We start from the raw sequence: 20,080 nt of genomic DNA on the forward strand, positions 1-20,080 counted from the left end.
TGTTAGTTGTTAGTGAATAATTGCTACTGAAATCTGAAGTTTCTGAGTAATTGTCACTGGTACAGCCTCCTCTAAAAAGCACCGGATTAAAAACTATTCAAGTAATTAGTTACTTTTCTCATGCCAGCCAAGCTGAGGAAAGCTTGCATGTTCCCCCATGTTGTTGTGGGGCTTCCCCTGAATGACCGCACCCCCCCCCCCCCAAAAGAAAAAAAAACATGCAAAGGTTTATCGCAGTTGCCAACATGTGAACAATACATGAGCACTCCCTATGACAGGTTGGTGCCCCATCCTGGGTAGAACCCTCTCCTGTGTCCATAAGCTCTGGACCTGCAACCCCAACTACAGCAAGCAGTTCCAGAAAACAGGTGGAATACATATTATTATCAATATGAGCATACCATCACTCTTACATAACACAATCCAATATAATAAGGCTTATTTTGACCATTACAAAAACAGGCTCAGTAGCATCTGCCAGTTCTCACCTGGTTATTACCTTACAAGTTAATGCTAACTTAAAGATACAAACATGTTGTAACCATTATTACAAATGATTCCCCAGTCATACCACCTCTGCTCTTATTTTACAAAAGCAACTGCTCTCTAATTTAGATGTTTATTATGGTCATGCTGCATATACACATTATCTTTATGTTCCTTTACTCAGCTGCTACTAGCTGCTGCTCATTCAACAGTATTGCATTTCCAGGTTAAATTAATTTCAATGGTCAATAATAATGGACACAAGAAATATTAATACTGCAACGTGAAATACTCCCATTTCTATTCTGTATCTCACTCACGCCATTAAAAATGAATAATCGCTACTTTTTACTTTTGCACCACTTATTATGCTACTGCATATCATTAATAGTGTTGTCTTTTTTACATTACATGGTTTATGGAAAGTCACTATTTATGTCGTTGTCCTACTACAGTGACATACTTTGAATGTTGAATGAAAAAGCAAAATGCTTTTTAGAGTTATGTCCTTTTAATGCAGGTTAAAGGTAGAAAATCATATGCTAAAATGAATATAACATGTATCAGATAAGCATAATTCAATAGCATTCAGTGCATTTCATTTGCAGTGCAGCCAATCCACTTGAAGTGCAGCCTTATAAAACACAACAGCATGAAAAACATAGAAAAAGCTCTTAGAAAAGGTATTTAAGTAGTTCAAATGAATAGTGGAGTCAGGATACAAAGCTTCATTGGCACTTCTGTCAAGACACTGGTAGTTGTGACTCAGATGGTCACGCTATTCTCAATGCGGTCTGGAGAAAGGTAAGGGTATGGCAGCTCCAGTTGACTGTTTCTGTCCGCTATCTCTGCAGAAAGAGATTTCAGTTTCCTCTGCAGTGCTTCTACCAGCCTGCGGGGGGCATCACTGCTGAAGTGCTCCTCACGGTACTGGCACAGAGGGATCTGGTAGTGAAGGGAAGTATAATTCAGTGTGATATTTGGTTCATCAGTGCTAATCATTGCAGTGATTTATAGTATTTTGTTTCCGATTTATCTTAATTGGTAATTATGTGTTCTAAATGTTACTACGTGTTTGTGGAGTTACTATAAGGGCCAGCTGACTGTGGGCTAATTTCTTTATGACTAGCTAACCTCTTGGGCAAAACTGCATCAAACTTACAAAGTCCGCTCCAGGTTGGGATAGCAGAGACAGGGTAATCAGGACACTGCATGTCACGTTGACATCTGGCAGGATGGACAGGAAGTCGTCCATGGTTACTGATCCCTTGGATTGGGGTGGAGGGCAGTTCATAGTTGGTGGGCTGTTGGGCATCCACAGACTAAATTCCAGCTGGGGGCATAGAAGTGGTTTGGTTTGCCTTGGCTTGAAGTCCACATATCTAACATCCCCCCACCAAGTCTGAAACTGCATTAAATGGTAAATGGATTGCATTTATATAGTGCTTTGCTACTCCTACGAGGACTCAAAGTGCTTTACAATTCATGCCTCACATACATTCATAAACCGGTGGCAGAGGCTGCCATGCAAGGCACCAACCTGCTCACCAGGAGCAATTTGGGGTCCAGTGTCCTGCTCAAGGACACTTCGGTGGGATCAGGAGGAACCGGGACTCAAACCTGCAACCCTCCAGTTGCTGAACGATAGCACTACCTTCTGCGCCACCATCGCCCCCTAACATTAACATGTTTGTACTTGCAGTACCAAGTCTCGTAATACATGAAAACAATCAGGGAATTGGAGGGATTGGCAACTTCAATGGGACCTTCGAAGATAAAATGATTTTTCTGTTCGGTTATAAAGACTATCTGTATGTAGTCAGCAATCATGGACAAAATGAAGCCTCATGAACCATTTGCTGTATTTTCTCACCCCACTAGATGGTGCTCATGGTTTGCTTTGGGGCATGCTTTGTGCACATTTTTGAACCGAGAACACCACATAGTGGGGTCAAAAAAATAGCAAATGGTTCATGAAGCATGGTTTTGTCCATCGCTAGTAGTCAGCAGGATCATCACCAGAGTCACATTAATGTGGTCAGAGGCCCTGGGCTATTTGAGGAGATTTAAAACAAATTTAGGGGGAGGATCAGTCCTTTAAAATACTGGATGGATGGCAAGTCCAGCTTTAAAATCTTATTAAACAAGGTTAGTTGAAGCCCCATTGTAGTGGAGGCCCCTGCGCTTCAGCCCAGGTAAACCCGTGCATTAAAGCACCCCTGTTTGTTATATATCTAGTCCCTGGTTTCAAGATCATGCTTCTGGGAAAGCAAATCCAAAGCTAAAGTGCCACGCTATGTGTGTGCTATTAGCATATTAGCACTTAATTCTCTGATGTCCTGTGGTCACCTTTCTACCATATTCTATTATAACTGCATTGCCATAAGTTCTCTATGTCCTTTTGTTGTCCTCACTTATCTACACAAGATCTCCTTCAAGTGCTCTGACCACCAAGGATTACCATTACACACCCTGCCCTATATTAAGCACTTCACTGGTTTACACTAAGCCTGTGTTCTTGTTCATATTAGATGCCGATGGGGTTGATCACTGCTGTATGGCCATTTGGAGCCATAACGAATGGGCAGTTTCACCCACCTGCGAGAAGTTGACTGCAGCATGCAGTGCTGAGCAGGAATAAATAATCATGGTAACAAACTTGCTGAGTTCCATTTTAGTCTGGAAGGACTGTGGAATTCCTGAGATTAAAACCGCAAGTTAATATAGACGAGATGGGATGACAAGGGTCATTGTAATGTGTTTTTTACATCCACATCATACATAGCTCTTTCTTTTTTGTCTACTGTGAAATTTGACAGTAGATACAATTATTTAGTTTTATCAAAAATGGTCAAATAGTCACCAAAAAAATATCACACTTTTCATTAAATTTTACAATATTTTCAGTCATGGAAGCCTACATTAAAAGACTAACCTGACTGGCTGAGTTGCAGAAAACCATGTGTGAAGATCTCCTGAATCCAGTTCTGTAACTCTGCGTCCTGTTCAACATTGGAGTTGCTGTTGTAGTACAGATCCACCCAGTTAGACACAAAGCTGGAAATGAAGATCAACATTCAGGTCAGGAGTCTTACATTTCCAATGAATAACCTCAGACTAATCAGCTGGGATTTGGGGATTTATATTAATCTTGTGCTTAACTATTATTCTTGATGACCTGAAATTTATTTTGTGCTCAAAAATTATTCATTATGAAGTAATTAGTAATAAATAGGCTATAGGCTAGAGAGCGCAAAGATCCCAGAAGTGTGTTTGAAGAGTCTGTGCAATAGGATACTGCAATTTTGTTCTACATACAAAAGATCTTAGTTTATAGTTCTTCAAACTTGAGTCTGGATGAGACTCTAAATGAAGTTTATGAGAAAGTTCTGAGAATCCTTTTTGTACTATACCCGTTTATGTAGGTTAACAAGGTTATGTGAACAACTATCTCATGTGCAGTGGGCACCCAGATATCACACATGTTCTATCTTTTCTACCAGTGAGTACAGCATTGTCTGTGTTAATGTAATTGGTTAGTATCATGCAGTGAACATGATCTATCAAGTGAAAATAAGTGTGGGAAATTTTTTGATTTAGTGGAGATATTGGAGTTGCCTGATGGGACCCTTAGCATTTTTACTTTGCTACTCGGTCTATGAACTTGACTGTATCAACTATGAGTGAGTACTTCCACAAAACAGCTACCAGCCATTGATACCTGTACACTAGTGGCTTAAACTGTGGAAACACCCAGGATGTTTGGCACTACACTTTAAAAATTACTCCACGAATATTGGCGGTAATAAACAATCAAAGAATATTACAAATATACATTGGGCAATTAAATAAGTAAACTGAAGTAACTGGAATAAAGTTCTGCAATCTCTAACAATTGTTTCCACAGTTTTGGCCACTAGTGTATATGTGCATTTTTCCTATCTTTGTTATCAAAGACATTTGGAGACTGGATTTCGCTGAAGAGAGAAAATGGTTCTTCATAAAAATGTAAATGTAGTCAGAGCTTGAACTGTCAGAGATTTTGGTTGCAAGCCTAGTTTAACCAGTAACAGCACATAGTAATAAACAATAGGATTTTATCCATACCTGTGGAGGACGGCCCACACTCTCAGGGAATCCTGTGCGTAGTAACTCTGAGGCAGTGAAGCTACACCCCGGTCTTCCAAATCATCAGGGACACAGAGAGAGCGGTAGCTCAGCTGCTGTGTGGCATTCCGCAGCAGAACTGGAATCCCCTTCAAACCGCAGCCGATGGACTAGTCGACACACACACACACACAAACACACACACACAAGCACACACGGTGTAAACATATTCACCATTTAGAAATGTTTGTTTCAGGCATTATGGAGACTTCACACTGCTTTTCCATTCAAAACAAATCTCAGATAAAACACAGTCTTAGACAGCTCGGACATTAACACACAAACACGTTTTAAGAGACCTTGTCAAAGACTCCGCCAGGAGCCAGGAGGGACATCCGCGCCTGGATGTTGATTTGCAGAGTGGACCAGATATGTGGCATCAAAAGCTAGGACACAATAAACCAGTCAACATCAAGAGCTCAGCATCAACCTAACTCAGCAGTTCAATCAAAAAGATCTAACAGTATCAATCTGACTGTAAAATAACATTTCTGTTGCTGCTGTATACGTCCTGCTGCATACTTTTATGCATGTCTGCCATACACCTGCATCAGTAAGAACCCACTGTCTCCTTCTACTCCCCTATGCCTGGCTGCCTCTCAGCTTGAAGAGAACATCAGCTGAGTGTCAGATGCAAAGCCAACAACCCTGACTTGCACCACAGATGCAGCCACGCCACAGGCCAACCCGCTAACCTGCTAACCTGCTAACTACCCCTGAATAAACAGAAGAGTGCAATCCTAACTGGATCTTTAACACTTACATGATTATTATCTGTAGCAGGTTCTCAGGCCATTGTTTACTCATAATTAACTATCAGTGGAGTTTCTGTCTTCTTTATTCTCTACATTTCATTACTGTGTATCATTAGCTGTATTATGCATCTATAATGGTGTTCTTGTGATATCTTTAAGTCAGGGGTAGGCAATCTTATCCGCAAAGGGCCGGTGTGTACGCAGATTTTCGCTGCAACTCCCTAATTAGGTCACTAATTAGAGGAATGATTGGCTGAAGAGTCCTCACACCTGGGTTTGAACAGCTGACCTACAGGTTATCCCAAAAACCTGCATACACACTGGCCCTTTGTGGATAAGATTGACCACCCCTGCTTTAAGTGCTTTTCGTGCAGCTGTGCTTAGAAGGGTCCCATATTATAAAAATAACTCAATGAACACCACTGTTAGGTCTTTATGGCCTTTTATGGTGCTTCAAAGCAGAAGTAACAATTTTAGAATAATACCTGACTTCTACAATAAGAAAGTCACATGATGCAACCCAAGTGGTATATATAAGCACTGCCAACTGCATTCAAGTCCTGAATACCCATCAAATACTCTGTGAATATGATGTGTGCATCTCTACATGACTTTCTGTTCTAAATCTCCACATATGTCACCACAATTGAGATACAGGTTTAATATTCAGTATATGGCTAAAGGTATGTAGACGCCGCTAATAATGAGAGGAACTGGCTAATTAAGCCACACTCATTACTGACACCTGTGTGTAATTAAGTCACACCCATTACTGACACCTGTGTGTAATTAAGCCACACTCATTACTGACACCTGTGTGTAATTAAGCCACACCCATTACTGACACCTGTGTGTAATTAAGTCACACCCATTTCTGACACCTGTGTGTAATTAAGCACATGGCCATTACTGACACCTGTGTGTAATTAAGCCACACCCATTACTGACACCTGTGTGTAATTAAGCCACACCCATTACTGACACCTGTGTGTAATTAAGTCACACCCATTTCTGACACCTGTGTGTAATTAAGCACATGGCCATTACTGACACCTGTGTGTAATTAAGCCACACCCATTACTGACACCTGTGTGTAATTAAGTCACACCCATTACTGACACCTGTGTGTAATTAAGCCACACCCATTACTGACACCTGCGTGTAATTAAGCACATGGCCATTACTGACACCTGCGTGTAATTGAGCCACACCCATTACTGACACCTGTGTGTAATTAAGTCACACCCATTACTGACACCAGTGTGTAATTGAGCCACACCCATTACTGACATCAGTGTGTAATTGAGCCACACCCATTACTGACACCAGTGTGTAATTGAGCCACACCCATTACTGACACCTGTGTGTAATTAAGCACATGGCCATTACTGACACCTGTGTGTAATTGAGCCACACCCATTACTGACACCTGTGTGTAATTAAGTCACACCCATTACTGACACCAGTGTGTAATTAAGTCACACCCATTACTGACACCAGTGTGTAATTGAGCCACACTCATTACTGACACCTGTGTGTAATTAAGCCACACCCATTACTGACACTTGTGTGTAATTGAGCCACACCCATTACTGACACCTGTGTGTAATTAAGCCACACCCATTACTGACACCAGTGTGTAATTGAGCCACACCCATTACTGACACTTGTGTGTAATTGAGCCACACCCATTACTGACACCTGTGTGTAATTAAGCCACACCCATTACTGACACCTGTGTGTAATTAAGCCACACCCATTACTGACATGCAATCTCCAGCTACAATCATTAGCAGCAGAATGGGTGTTTATACAGAAGAGGTTAGTGACTTTTTTTATGATAGAATGACATCTTTCCAACAAATCACTTTGCCAATTTCTGTCCTGGTCACTAGTAGTAAAGTGGAAACATCTGGGCGCAGGTTCATTTGCGAAGTGCTAGGCTGCACAAACTCATGGAAAAGGATCTGTTAATGCATCTCCAATAGCCAACCAGAATAGCAGTGGATCCCAATAGCAATGTTCCAACATCTAATGGAATGCTTTCCCAGAAAAGCTGGCTGAGGCTATTAAAACAACAAAGGATGGACCAGCCTGATAATATTACCCTTAATTTCAGGATGAGATTTTGGACAAGCTGGTGTTCATACCCTGTAAGCACCATAGCACACTCTCTCATTAATGCCACTCTTATCTGTGCCACCAAAAATTGCCTGCTGAGTAATAAATATATTAAATACAATTCTGCGACACATTCACCAGTTAGGGACAAAATTCTTTTTTATTGGACAGCCCTCAAAATTTAGGACTTCATGATTGGATGCCATCTAATCCACCCCCCCCCCCCCACTCTTATATTGACATGCTTCTTGACCTCCCCCTCTCTTTAAGTAGCTCAATAATACAAAAAGCCAGATTCTTTTCAGTACTATCCCTCAGTCTTCTAACTGCTTATCCTGGTTATGATTGGATAGAAGCTACACAGCCCAGAAAGCAAAGGGCACCAGGGTGGGGTACATCCTAGACTGGATTTCAGTTTTAACATCATGTTTATGTTTTATTTTTGCTATTTGTAATAGAATTATAAACATATCATATTAATGGTATCCTATTATGACCCAATGACTTGCTATTTCAAAATGGCATTTTCTTTTTACAATCATAAAGGTGAGTAAAATTAAGCTACCCAGTTATATACATTTACGCGCATACCTGGTATAAAGGGTGCATTTCTGGGAACTGCCTGAGGGTGGCGATGCAAACTACTTCCCCCAGGATGTGGGTGCGCAGGAAATGAGAAGTCAGCTGATGGCACTGGAAGTCCGCACAGCGAACCCAGGTCTTTGCCAACAGCCAGTCCAATTCAGGGTCAGAGGGAACAAACACTGGATTTTGAGGGCTGGGAGTCTGTAGCACCTGCAGACATATATGACATATTTAGGGTGGAATATCCAGAATAACCTCAAAGTAGGAAAACAGGAAATTTGGGCTTAGTACCTGAATTGCAATTGGTTTTAGGTGTCCCTGCTGGTCAGAGTGTAGAAGGCAGAGAGGGGCTGCTAGGTACTGCTGTTTCCCGTTGATTGTGTTAGCTGGGACACCTTCCAGCAATTTGTAATCAAGAAGGAAAATAGTTCCTAGCTGCCATACACAATATAACATTAAACAGTCATCATCCATAGTTTGCGTTACAGCACAGCAAAGACTGATACTAGAAATGAAAGAGTATGAGTTTATTTCATGATTATCGCAACCTAAATTATCACAGTTTACCAGTATCATCTTTTGGTATTGTTTTAATACACAAACTGAAATAGCTTAAAGTTTTATATTAAAAGCCACAAAATTAGCAGCACTATGCACCGTCATATCGAACATGTACACAAAGACACACCTTTATTTCCTGCTCCAGTGAGGAGCCCTCAGGCAGGAAGGGATGGAGCATATCAGGTGTGACAGACATGTTGGGGGGGATGTGTTGAATCCGATGAAGCATGAGAGGGTTGCAGCCATTGAGGCACTGATAGCCAAAAAAGGAGTCCTCCTTCCAGTGAGCATGGACATACTCTGAGAAGCAGCCATGTGGACAAAAAGATGAGTAGAAGCTTGGCTATTTGGTGGACAACAATGGAAGCCTTAGTTGTGGCGTGGGGTACAGAGTCACTCAAAACATGAAAATTATGGCCTCTGTTTCCATCATTATGTTTTTTTTAATATTGGTCAAGCCATCTTGGTTAGTCTTAAATCATTTGATGAAGTTACAGGTAATGAGGAACAAAATGACATCTCATTAACCGTTTGCTGTATTTTTTGACCCCAATAGTTGGTCCTCTTGGTTTGCTTTGTGGCCATTTTTGGACAGAGATTGCATCATCTAATGGGGTCAAAAAATACAGCAAACTGTTATTTTGTCCATCACTAGTTATGGTTCATGTCTTTGCTTTTAAGTGCTGGGTGATGTGATGGGTAACACTGCTGCTTTACACCTCCAGCACTGGAAGTTTGAATCGTGCATCTGCTCTGAGTGTGTGGAACATGCCTGTTTTCCCCATATCATACAGGCTACCTTCAGGTACTTCAATTTCCTTCTGCAGTACAAAGACATTCTAAGCTGACTGATGTTTCTAAATTGTCCATAGTGTAACTGTGTGCTCGTGCCCTGAAATGGACTGGAAACCTATCCAGGATGTACTCCAGCCCTGTGCGGCTATATCTCCTAAGGAAGCTCAACAGGTCTGGGATCAACAAGGTCATGCTCAGAACCTTCTATTACTCCTTCATTGAGAGTGTCCTCTGTTTCTCCATCGCCTGCTGGTATCAATCCACAAGTCTGCAGCACAGGACCCGCCTGCACAACATAGGGAAAGTCTGCTCTATCGGACTCCCGGTCAGAGCACTTTCATCCCTGTGGGAGCAGCAAACTCTAAGCACAGCATGCAGGATTCTGCAGGATCCCTCCCATGCTCTGCTCCCGGAGTTTGAGCGGCTCCCCTCAGGATGGCGGCTCTGTTGTCCGGGCTGCAGGACACAGAGGAGAGCGACCTTTGTTCCCAGGGCCGTTCAACTCCTCAACTCACAGACTTCCCTCCCACCCCCCCCACCCCCACACCCGCCTCCCTGCACTGGAACCCGTCATTCTTTCTGCACTTGACCCCCCCCCCCCCCCATGCCCATTAACAATCCCTCCCTTTTACATATTTATTCAGTTCCCATCTACCTGATTGTCTGCAATTTTGCACAGAACCTTCTAAACACTGTTGCACTTTACATCACTGTGTCCTTGTTCAACTGCCCTGTGTGCCTTAACTGCCCTGTGTGCCTTAACTGCCCTGTGTGCCTTAACTGCCCCTCGGGGACAAAAAGTTCTTTGAATTGAATTGAATTGAAGTCTGAGATAAGCTCCAGCCCCCCCTGACCAAAACCAGAATAAGAAATTAGAGGATGGATGGATGGATGGAAAGAGCTGAGTTCCACTTTAACCATCCATCCATCCACCCATGCATTTTCTGTAACCACTTATCCTGTTCAGGATCGTGGGGGCCCAGACTTTAACCAGTCCATGGTAATTATCTTTAGATTTTAGGAGCTATGGTAGGGCAGCATGGCAGCTGGGTGGTTAGCATCACCTCCTCCTACCTGTAGGGGTTTGAGTCTTACTCCTGTGTGTGAGTTTGGGCGCATACATACATACATATATATATATATATATATAGAGAGAGAGAGAGAGAGAGAGAGACTGAAGGAGGAGATAGGTTGAAGGGAGAAATATAGAAATATTAACTAGAAGAGCACTCAGACCTATCAGGCCATGGAAAGCAAGGGGGGATTAAGCTTACTGGCAGTGGTGGTCCCCTGACTGTTATGAGCAAACAGTAACTCCATGTCCTCCAGACTAGACCAGGAACATGCCATCTCCCCAAACCCCCTGAGATACAGCAGATTGGTACCTGGGCTGAGACGACACAACAGTAGGGGAGGCTGTAAGCATATTTTTTTAGGCCAAGTTAGTAAACAAGGAAAAAAAATCTGTGTCTTTTCCATCTATTTCATTGTTCCCACTGGAGTGTGGCACACAAATATTCAATGACGTGCTCCGTTAAGATTTCCCCGTGCAAATCCTCTCCACAGACCTTTGACGCATGTAGCTCATGTTTGGGCCAAGTTGGTTCACGCTTGCCATGTCCACACAATGTGGGAGACCTTCAGCAAAAGTGCTCCACCTGCAGGATGGGGAAAGAATGGATACGGACACCTCAAATAAGCAATAAGCCAAATGGCCTTCAGGGAGACTTACAGCTAGTTCTTCCATCTTAGGCCGGTGATTCCCAACCTGGTTCTCGGGGACCCCCAGACAGTCGATGTTTTTGCTCCATGTTTTTGGGAGCAAAAATGTGGACTGTCTGGGGCTCCTTGTGGAACATGTTGAGAATCACTGTCTTAAACCACTTAACCACAATAAGAAGTATGAGTTGGCCAGTAAGATAGACCAAAGTTTTCTCAAAAGAACAGAGAGACAGTAATCAACACTTACAGCTAAAAGAAAGTAAAATACAATCACAATAGTGATCAGCAATAGTGCAAACCATGTTCATTGGCTAACAAAGCAAGCTTACAAGTGAGGGGAAAGACCAAAGTACATTCATGGGTAAAATGAGAAAGCGAAGCTCATTCATAGGTACAGGAAAAGAGAGAACTTCTTGTACCTAAAAATTTTCTGCTTGATCTGCAGTTGCTGTACTCTGTGGTCTTTCAACACATCCACAGTTTCCAAATTCACGATACAAACTACATAGAACAAACAAAGGTGACAAATGCATCAGTCAGCATAAAATTATCACTATTAGAAGAAAAATCTTTAAAATTGCATTATTATTTATATGGCATGTTTAGAAGCAACCCTGAAAATGACAAAAGAACAAATCAACAACTCAGACCTCGTCTACTCCACAGCACGATGCTGCCATCTGCTGTCCGCAGCCATTTACTGCAAGGGAAATATTCTGTATGCCGCCTTCCTTCGGGAGCAGAGGACAGGGTTGTCACCTCCACTCCCTGGCAGAGCCAGTCTAAGTCAGGGAAGCCAGGCCGGCCCTCCAGACACAGGCGCACCAATGCTACGGATCCAAGGGACTCTTTTGTCCTAACAGTGATGACACACCCCTGCAACATGAAAGCGTCCTTCAGGCAGGGCCAGCAAACTAGACCTTGACCCCTCCCATCTCCAAAAGAGATCGTTCAATTCATAGCTGTCTGATGAAAACCATACATGTCCAGTTTTTGGCCATAGTGACTTTTTACTATAGATGGAATATGCTCATTATCCTCTATCTACTTATAGCATTTGACATACAGCCTCGGAAAAAATTACGAGACCACTCTATATTTTTAAACAAATCTGCATTTTTAAATCATGGTTTAATCGTGGCCCTTCTGGCAGAAGACTAGGCAGAGCAGCAGGATGCTTCAAGGTTCAAAATTTATAAGTCAGTAGTACACAAGAATAAGGTGAAGCAGGGGACACTGGGAACAACCAGAAACCAGCCAGGTAAAGGGCGGAAGCGACTTTCTAATGCCAGAAATGACCATTAACTGATCCAACAGTTTGTCATGAATCGCAGAATGACATCAAATGACATTAAAAAGGAACAGGAAACATTAAGTGCAGGTGCGAAATGCGCTGCTAGAACAGTTTGTATCAGACTCTTTGGAAAAATGTTTATGAAGTCATCTATTTAACTAGTATTTGTGTTTGTACTAGTCAAGATTAATGCCTATATTTACATGTACACAAACAGCACTGGAGGTTTGAATTTTGCGTCTGCTCTTAGTGTGTGGAACATGGCAGTTTCCCCCACATCATGCACAAATGATCTTGATGGTCGTTTGTGTGCATTACTTTATATCACTAATCTGAATAACTTAACATTGATAGCTAAATAGCTAACTAACATCACTGTTAATTGTCAGTATAAAGCGAGATTAGTTTGTATCTTTTTGACACTGACATTTAAAGCGTTCACTGGAGGTCACAGATCCTATCTTCGATTTAATAAAATAATTTAACAACTACGCTGTCACTTGAGTGAGGTTAATTTTATGGGGATAACATGGTAAAACAAACATTTGAAAACAAGCTTTTGTGTTAAAGCAAAATATAAGTTCAAAAGTTTTGTACATAAATTAGCAATATATATATATATATATACACACACACATATAGTAGCAAATATAATAATATAGCAAAAGGTGATATTTGTGGTGCTAAGCATGTCTCGTCACATTTGGAGATGCGTGTTTTCATCGGACAGCATCAAAATGGAAATAGGCGCTCACATTTAATACTGTGCATAAGTTACAGAGACCTTTTACAATCAAGATTTTTAAGAGGTTGTGGTTTTGGGTATTTTAAAAGACTTGTATAAATTAAACCAATAACCATTCTTATAATAAACCAAAACCATTCTTTCTTGCTGCAAAAACCAAGTCAGTCTGGGCATCTTCAAACTAACTTAAGTGGATGTTGGAAGGATTTGGAAAATTTCTGATTGTTTGTGTGAGTAGACAAAGATTCCCTCATAGAACAATCGGAGTTTATCATACACTCTAAAGTGATACTTACTGAACCAGGTGTCAGTCGCTGCTTCCCATTGCCCACAGAGACAGTCGGGCTCACTGCCTGGGTACCGAGGAGCGTCACTTGGGCTGTACCATAGGAACCAGCATTTGGTGTCATCGCCGTCCTCACAGTAACCCGGTACTCCTCCTCCATCAGAGTTCGTATACCTGTAGCTGCTGGTGTTTAGTCTGCAGTCAGCCTTTTAACAGTACGTACTGCAACAAGCAGGGCCGGTGTTCTGTCGAAATGAGCTACTTTGTCGAGTTATCCTACCGTAGTGCTAATCGATAGCCCTAACCCTAACTCTTACCCTAACCCTAACCCAAACCCCTAAAACCTAACCCTAATCCCAAGACGGTAGAACTGCACATGCGCAGAAAGGCTCGATAGCACGTCTCGATAGGTAGTATTTTATGACAGAACACCAGTGTTCTAACGAGTTGGGTTTTAGGGGTTTTGGGGGGTTAGGGTTAGGGTTAGGGTTAGGGTAAGAGTTAGGGTTAGGGCTATCGATAAGCACTACGGTAGCATTTTTCGGCAAGGCAGCATATATCGACAGAACACCGGTGTTCTATCGACCAATGCTACCTATCGAGACGTGCTATCGAGCCTTTCTGCGCATGTGCAGTTCCACTGTTTTGGGATTAGGGTTAGGGGTAGGGTAAGGGTTTTTTGGGGGGTTAGGGTAAAGGTTAGGGTTTGAGGTATCGATTAGCACTTAGGTAGCTCAACTCGTCAGAACACCGACCCTGGCAATAAAAGATTTCAAAAGAACAATATGATCATGCATACAACACAGCAACGCAATTGAACTCGAAGAAATGAAAGACTGGTCACATCGAAGATGGGAGGATTTAAACTAAAGAAACTCACGTAAAACAAAAATAATACACTCCTTAAGGTGTATACATTAAACTTGAAATTTGGGTATTTCAGAACTAGAACATCATCGGGTTGGATACAATGCAGCTGAGTCAGGATTCAGACCAACACCCGGGAACCGACGTTTCCCCTGGGCAGATGTGAACGGCTGATGGTGAATCATAGTAATGAGCTGCTGATTGCTTACATTAAAACGCGGTGGTTTAAACATCACGGCCCCTACTGCAGCAGTAGTGAACTGCATGGAACCATCGGCTCCGTGGAGTAGCCTAAATGTTGTGCGTTGTATCTACAGTCATGTAATAGGCCTACTGGGTGGAAAATGGCAAATGTAAATACATTTGCATGCGCTATCTCGACGCACATACAGATCTTTTGTCCTATTTGAATTGAAAATGACTTTCATGCCATTACCGAGAATGACACAAAGCCAACGTTGTTTTACCGTCCAGTCAGACGGGATTTTTCAACGGCTTCTCTGCTGAGTTTTGTTTCTGTATTTCAGTACTATTAACAAATTCAGAAAACAAGCTTCTGAAAAGCAATAACCTTTATTTCAACCTTACACCCGGGATTAAACTGAAAGGACGCATTTCACGTGTTGATTCCATGGCGTTATTATTGAAAACAAAACCCTACGATTCTGGTGTTAAACTGCAGTCATAATCCCTATAGGGCTGTACCAGCTTGCGAAACGTGATGGCACCAGTTAACCATCAGTTGTGCCAAACCGCTGGGTGATTAGGCACTATAAGTACAGGATTACCTACCGAAAAAAATCCGGATGTCAAAACTGACCGGTTTGGAGCACAGAGCTGCTTACCTGCTGTTTGAAAGATGAGCCGGGAGATAGCCCGAGGTGTAGACAGCCGCTATTTTCCTGATCTCTGTATAGCTTCCGATTCGCAGGTTCACTTATATAGCCACGTAGCTTCTGGGGAGGATGTCCATCTTCCTGATCGGGTTACGGTTACTGCGGTGTCTCATGCTCAGAGGCGATTCTTTGGACTCTGGGGACCCTAGACAAAAAAAAAATAACTCCATGGGACCCTTCAACTCCCCCTCCCCCATCATGGAAAAATGTAAATTACCTTTACTGTGAGGTGTAAATTACTAATATCAACAAAGAGAATTTAATAAACACAAAGCTTTTGTTATCACTTTTGTGAAAAACAGTATGCACAAATAAAGCAGATTTGTCTTTGCAATGCGATTCTTGTGAAATGTTCCACTGCAGGTCATGCACACGGCAGGACCAGTCATCGACGTGCTTGTTTGATAGCACTGGCCGCGTTGCCGACGAATGAAGCGGGAGAGAGTTCGGGAGAGAGTGTGCCCCCAGTGTTTTGTGCTGTTGTAGGCTAATGCAGTGAATGACGAGGTATGTTTTTGACTTTTAAGATGCATGACAGGCAAGTAAACTATCATAAAAAGGTGAGTTTTGCTATAAACGGCGTTTACACGCATTGACTACACCCCTACTAAACCTGACAAGTTATCCAGCAAAGAAAGATATAGGCTCCAAATCATCCCTGAATCCCCCATTCCAGTCTAAACACACACGGTACCCATACAATATAGTCAGGGACATGTCCATACCCAAATCTACGCTCTTGCTAACAGGAATCTGTTTCACGATCTTAAAAACTGCCAGAAAACAATCATCTCATTGCACAGTTTCCTTTGAGCAGATAGATTGCGTAAACCTGAAGTTGCCACGCCTCACGATGTGTATGCAACTTTTTGGCATGGGCATGAATACTTTTACCAGTTATATTTGTCAATGTGGAGATGCCAGTGCTTTATTGTGCCGTGCCCCAAAGACTGTACCATTTTTTTCAATTGAAAAACATCATGCAGAAGCACTAATAGCAGACAAAATGCTTTATTGTGCATAAATGCCAGAGAATACTAGCAGCAGCAGAGAGATGGGAAGCCACTATTACACACATCGAACACAATCATGGGGGATTAAAAACACACGTCAGTAAAGAAACTTCTATATTTTACACTTCACTTGAACGCGACACAGTTCACAGACACAATTACACATTTCAGGCATTATTTACACTTTTTTTTTTCATTTGCAATCTTAGGCTAGGCATCCAAAGCCAGATTTTCCTGCTGCACTGTCAGAAAAAATGGGGACCAGTTTGTACCTTTGCACGTCACTGGGGCTGTAATTTGATGATTGCCACCAGGCGGCACAACCCGATGATGCAGGTGTCCTGGACGTCTGCCAGTCACACCTCCTGCACCATGATTCACCATGACAGCATGATTCGGAACCACTGCCTCCCTTTCATTGGGGTGCACATGCTAGTGATGGAGGCAGTCCAGTTGCCTCCCACCCCGGTGGGGCTGGCTGGTTCATATCTGGGAAGACACTCAGGTGGATGAGGGTGATGGTAGATCTGGCAATCACCAGGGCTCGGCAGTGGGTGCCCTTCAAAATGCAGTCCATATACAGATCACAGTCATGACCCTGCTGGCCAACTTGATGATGAAGGGCTGTTGGATTATTTACTTGTTGCTGGGCAGTGTATGTGACGACTCCCTTGTGGCACTGCTTGCTTGGAGTTTTCTGGTGGCTGTGCGGAGTTGCATTTAGGGCCTTGGGCAGGGCAATCTCATGCAAATTGCCCAACCTCCCCAACGGTAGCAAGAGGCATCAGATGGTGAGTGATGCCTCCACCGTAGCTTGGCATGGTTCACTCACATGCGCCGACTTTCATCACTGCTGGAGCTCCCCACCATTTTTTTTTGTTCAGCTTTAATAAAAATCCTTGTTTTTTGTAAGCTGCAGCGTGGATCGTCTGTCATCTGCCATGTTCCGCTGTAATAAAATGACCAACCAAGGATCAGAATGCTTACTTAGCCCATTCAGCCACATGGCGGACAGGTGAGCAAGGGAAAAATTTAGGAAAAGAACAGACCAGGAAAACAAGAGACCGGATGGCCATTGGCTCCTGTTGGCCAAGCAGGGAAATGACAGACTGAATGGGGCAAGACAGGAACAATCCCGATATTAGAAGCCTGTCATTCAATTTCCTTCTGACTATGATCTACAGTAGGCTATGGCAAATCATTGCTGAATCCCCCATCCCTCTAAATACACATGGTACTCGTACAATATAGTCAGGGACATGTCCATACCCAAATCCACACTCCTGCTAACAGGTATCTGTTTCACGATCTTAAAAATTGCTAGAAAAGAATCAACTCATTGCACAGTTTCCTTTGAGCAGATAGATTGCGTAAACCTGAAATTGCCACGCCTCACGATGTGTATGCAACTTTTTGGCATGGGCATTCTTTCTAATCATGCATGAATACTTTTACAAGTTATATATGTCAATTTGGAGATGCCAGTGCTGTATTGTGCCATTTTTCAATTGCTTCATTGTGTGCAAATGCCAGAGAATACTAGCAGCAGCAGACAGAAGGGAAGTCACTTTTACATAGATCGAACACAACCGTGTGATACATGGAGATTGCAATCAGGAAAGTCGCGAGGCATGACGGTCAATCATTAATCGAAAGTGGACAAAATCCGAATGGAGATGCCGGGGATTGAACCCGGGGCCTCATACATGCGAAGCATGCGCTCTACCACTGAGCTACATCCCCACACACACGCTCGTCTTTCGCTTCTTCACTGGTCGTATACCACTATTGAGGCATTTGAATTAATGCAAAGACAGAAAATTGTCCATTCTGATTAACTAGTTCTAAATAAGAAATTTCCTATCTACTACAAACCAGATACTGAGAAATGTGTACATTTGTTAATTTAACAGTGAAACCAGTCCACATTCATTTATACATTTTTTAAAATACATTTTAGCAGAAGATTTTGTCCAACGTGACGAAGAAGTGAGGCAAATATATAGCACATTATAAGGAGTCGACCAGGCATCATTGCAGCTCGGCTATTTCTAATGAATGCCAGAACCTGAGCATGGCTTAAAACAGCATCTTCTAAACAAAACAGTAACCAGAAAAGAAACATTCAATCAACAGTAAGCACATGCAGGGAACATGAAGTGGTATTAAGCTAATAGACGTGTTTCTGAAAACGGTGAGTTGTAAGAGAATCTGATTATAGGATGTAGCTTATTTCACCAACCGGGAAACGTAAACTAGTGCTTATTTGTAAATAGGCATAACTTTTGGGAACAGACTTCGAGATCTGTTTTATTGTAAACATTCTTCGGACGATGAGTTTTCTTTCATTAATGCTTCAGCGCGCGTCATTTTTACTTATGGATTAATGCAACCGAGAAAAACTTATGTGAAATATTACATTTTTAGGTACACAAAGACACCCAATGTAGTAGCATCAGCTGCGATGGCCGAGTGGTTAAGGCGTTGGACTTGAAATCCAATGGGGTCTCCCCGCGCAGGTTCGAACCCTGCTCGCAGCGAGTGAGAATTCTTTTGCTGATTTGAAGCCGATAGAAAAAGAATTCCGAACCTGTTCGACGTTAATGTGTACCTGTCGACCGCTTTGGACGACGCTGAAGTTGGCTCCTTATTCGCAGCTCCTTATTCGGATTTTCCGGTCCACCTTAAATGCTTCGCAGCCCAATGCAATGACGCTATTGCGCCAGTAGGGGGGCAATTTTAATGCCTTAAACCTCTCTGGGCCAGGCAAATATCAACTTCTCAGTACACATCAGGTATCCTACTATACAGAAAAAGGGACATTGTCCTGTCAATGGAGATTTCATTTGACTATTCAATTGTTCTATTAAATTGAATTTTGTTGCTGTTTTGACGACATGGTAGTGCATTTAAGGTCAATTAAACTGCAGCACGCAATACTTTAGTTGATATTTGCCTGGCCCAGAGAGGTTTAAGGCATTAAAATGGGCATGGAAACCTGGCTTCCCATTAACACCATTGTGTGCTATAGTATGACGTGCCTTGTTTCCATCTGGTTTTTAAAGCATTAAATCAGTCTGGGCCAGGACAATGTCACTTTTTCTGTATAGTAGGATACCTGATGTGTACTGAGAAGTTGATATTTGCCTGGCCCAGAGAGGTTTAAGACATTAAAATTGCCCCCCTACAGGCGCAATAGCGTCATTGCATTGGGCTGCGAAGCATTTAAGGTGGACCGGAAAATCCGAATAAGGAGCTGCGAATAAGGAGCCAACTTCAGTTTCGTCCGCTACGGTCCTTTGTGTTAGAACTGAACTTTTTCAATCCGTAGGTCTTTCTAGTTAAAGGTGCTGTTGTCATTCTGAAAATAAGTTCGCCTAAGTGCACCAGTTGTATTGCTTAATCATTCACTTGGCTACTTATCATTAAGTAGATCTATTTGCCAGAATATGGTACGGCACTTAATTAAGGGACACTAAAAAGAAAATATTCGTCGTTTGCTTTCTTATCAGTCCAATACATTATCAGAAATCTCTTTATAAATTGAAGATTAAGGCAGTCAGATTTTTAAAGAAAGAATTTATAGTACAAGGTTCGGAATTCCTTTGGCCTACAACCAGTGCACAGACAAAAAAAATGAGGGATTTTACGGTTTCGCATATATTCGACCAGTTGTCCAATTTGCTCTGGCGGAAGCTGAAATCTTTCCAGTTTCTATTTGAAGCACAAGATGGAGCCAAATATCAATGAGAAACAAACGTCTTCTAGCGTTGCTTTGAAAAAAAAA

General features: G+C 42.3%; 1 protein-coding gene and 2 non-coding genes across 5 annotated transcripts; 1 reads left to right on the forward strand and 2 right to left on the reverse strand.

Annotated features, from left to right (window-relative positions):
* Positions 1-226: 226 nt before the first annotated feature.
* LOC111852905 (polyunsaturated fatty acid lipoxygenase ALOX15B) lies at positions 227-18,939 on the reverse strand. 3 transcript variants are annotated; one of them, XM_072702289.1, is made up of 16 exons: positions 18,884-18,939; positions 15,230-15,425; positions 13,528-13,691; positions 11,843-12,068; positions 11,612-11,693; positions 11,039-11,128; positions 10,745-10,860; positions 8,803-8,975; positions 8,406-8,549; positions 8,121-8,324; positions 4,953-5,039; positions 4,594-4,763; positions 3,422-3,543; positions 3,085-3,185; positions 1,649-1,819; positions 227-1,431 (listed from the first exon to the last, which is right to left on the reverse strand). In XM_072702289.1, the coding sequence occupies exons 3-16, from the start codon at positions 13,675-13,677 to the stop codon at positions 1,252-1,254; spliced, it is 2,016 nt and encodes a 671-aa protein (XP_072558390.1). In that variant the 5' UTR covers positions 13,678-13,691; positions 15,230-15,425; positions 18,884-18,939; the 3' UTR covers positions 227-1,251. The 3 variants fall into 3 exon arrangements, with proteins under 3 accessions (XP_072558390.1, XP_023685044.2, XP_023685045.2); XM_023829276.2 differs by lacking the exon at positions 18,884-18,939 and adding an exon at positions 16,006-16,028; XM_023829277.2 differs by lacking the exon at positions 18,884-18,939 and having other exon boundaries at positions 15,230-15,453.
* Positions 17,965-18,036, reverse strand: trnaa-cgc (transfer RNA alanine (anticodon CGC)). Its single transcript has one exon. It is a non-coding gene; the product is annotated as a tRNA-Ala (tRNA).
* Positions 18,752-18,833, forward strand: trnas-uga (transfer RNA serine (anticodon UGA)). Its single transcript has one exon. It is a non-coding gene; the product is annotated as a tRNA-Ser (tRNA).
* Positions 18,940-20,080: the final 1,141 nt, after the last annotated feature.

Source organism: Paramormyrops kingsleyae, chromosome 18, assembly GCF_048594095.1.
Source record: "Paramormyrops kingsleyae isolate MSU_618 chromosome 18, PKINGS_0.4, whole genome shotgun sequence".
In the NCBI taxonomy this organism is placed as follows: Eukaryota; Metazoa; Chordata; class Actinopteri; order Osteoglossiformes; family Mormyridae; genus Paramormyrops; species Paramormyrops kingsleyae.

Excerpts from the sequence above, each read along its gene's own strand:
- LOC111852905 (XM_072702289.1), bottom strand. The coding sequence starts at position 13,677 with ATGGAGGAGGAGTACCGGGTTACTGTGAGGACGGCGATGACACCAAAT. Across the intron at positions 8,550-8,802 it reads CACTGGAGCAGGAAATAAAG|CTAGGAACTATTTTCCTTCT; the intron begins GTGTGTCTTTGT and ends TGTGTATGGCAG. Across the intron at positions 3,186-3,421 it reads TCTGCAACTCAGCCAGTCAG|GAATTCCACAGTCCTTCCAG; the intron begins GTTAGTCTTTTA and ends TTTTAATCTCAG.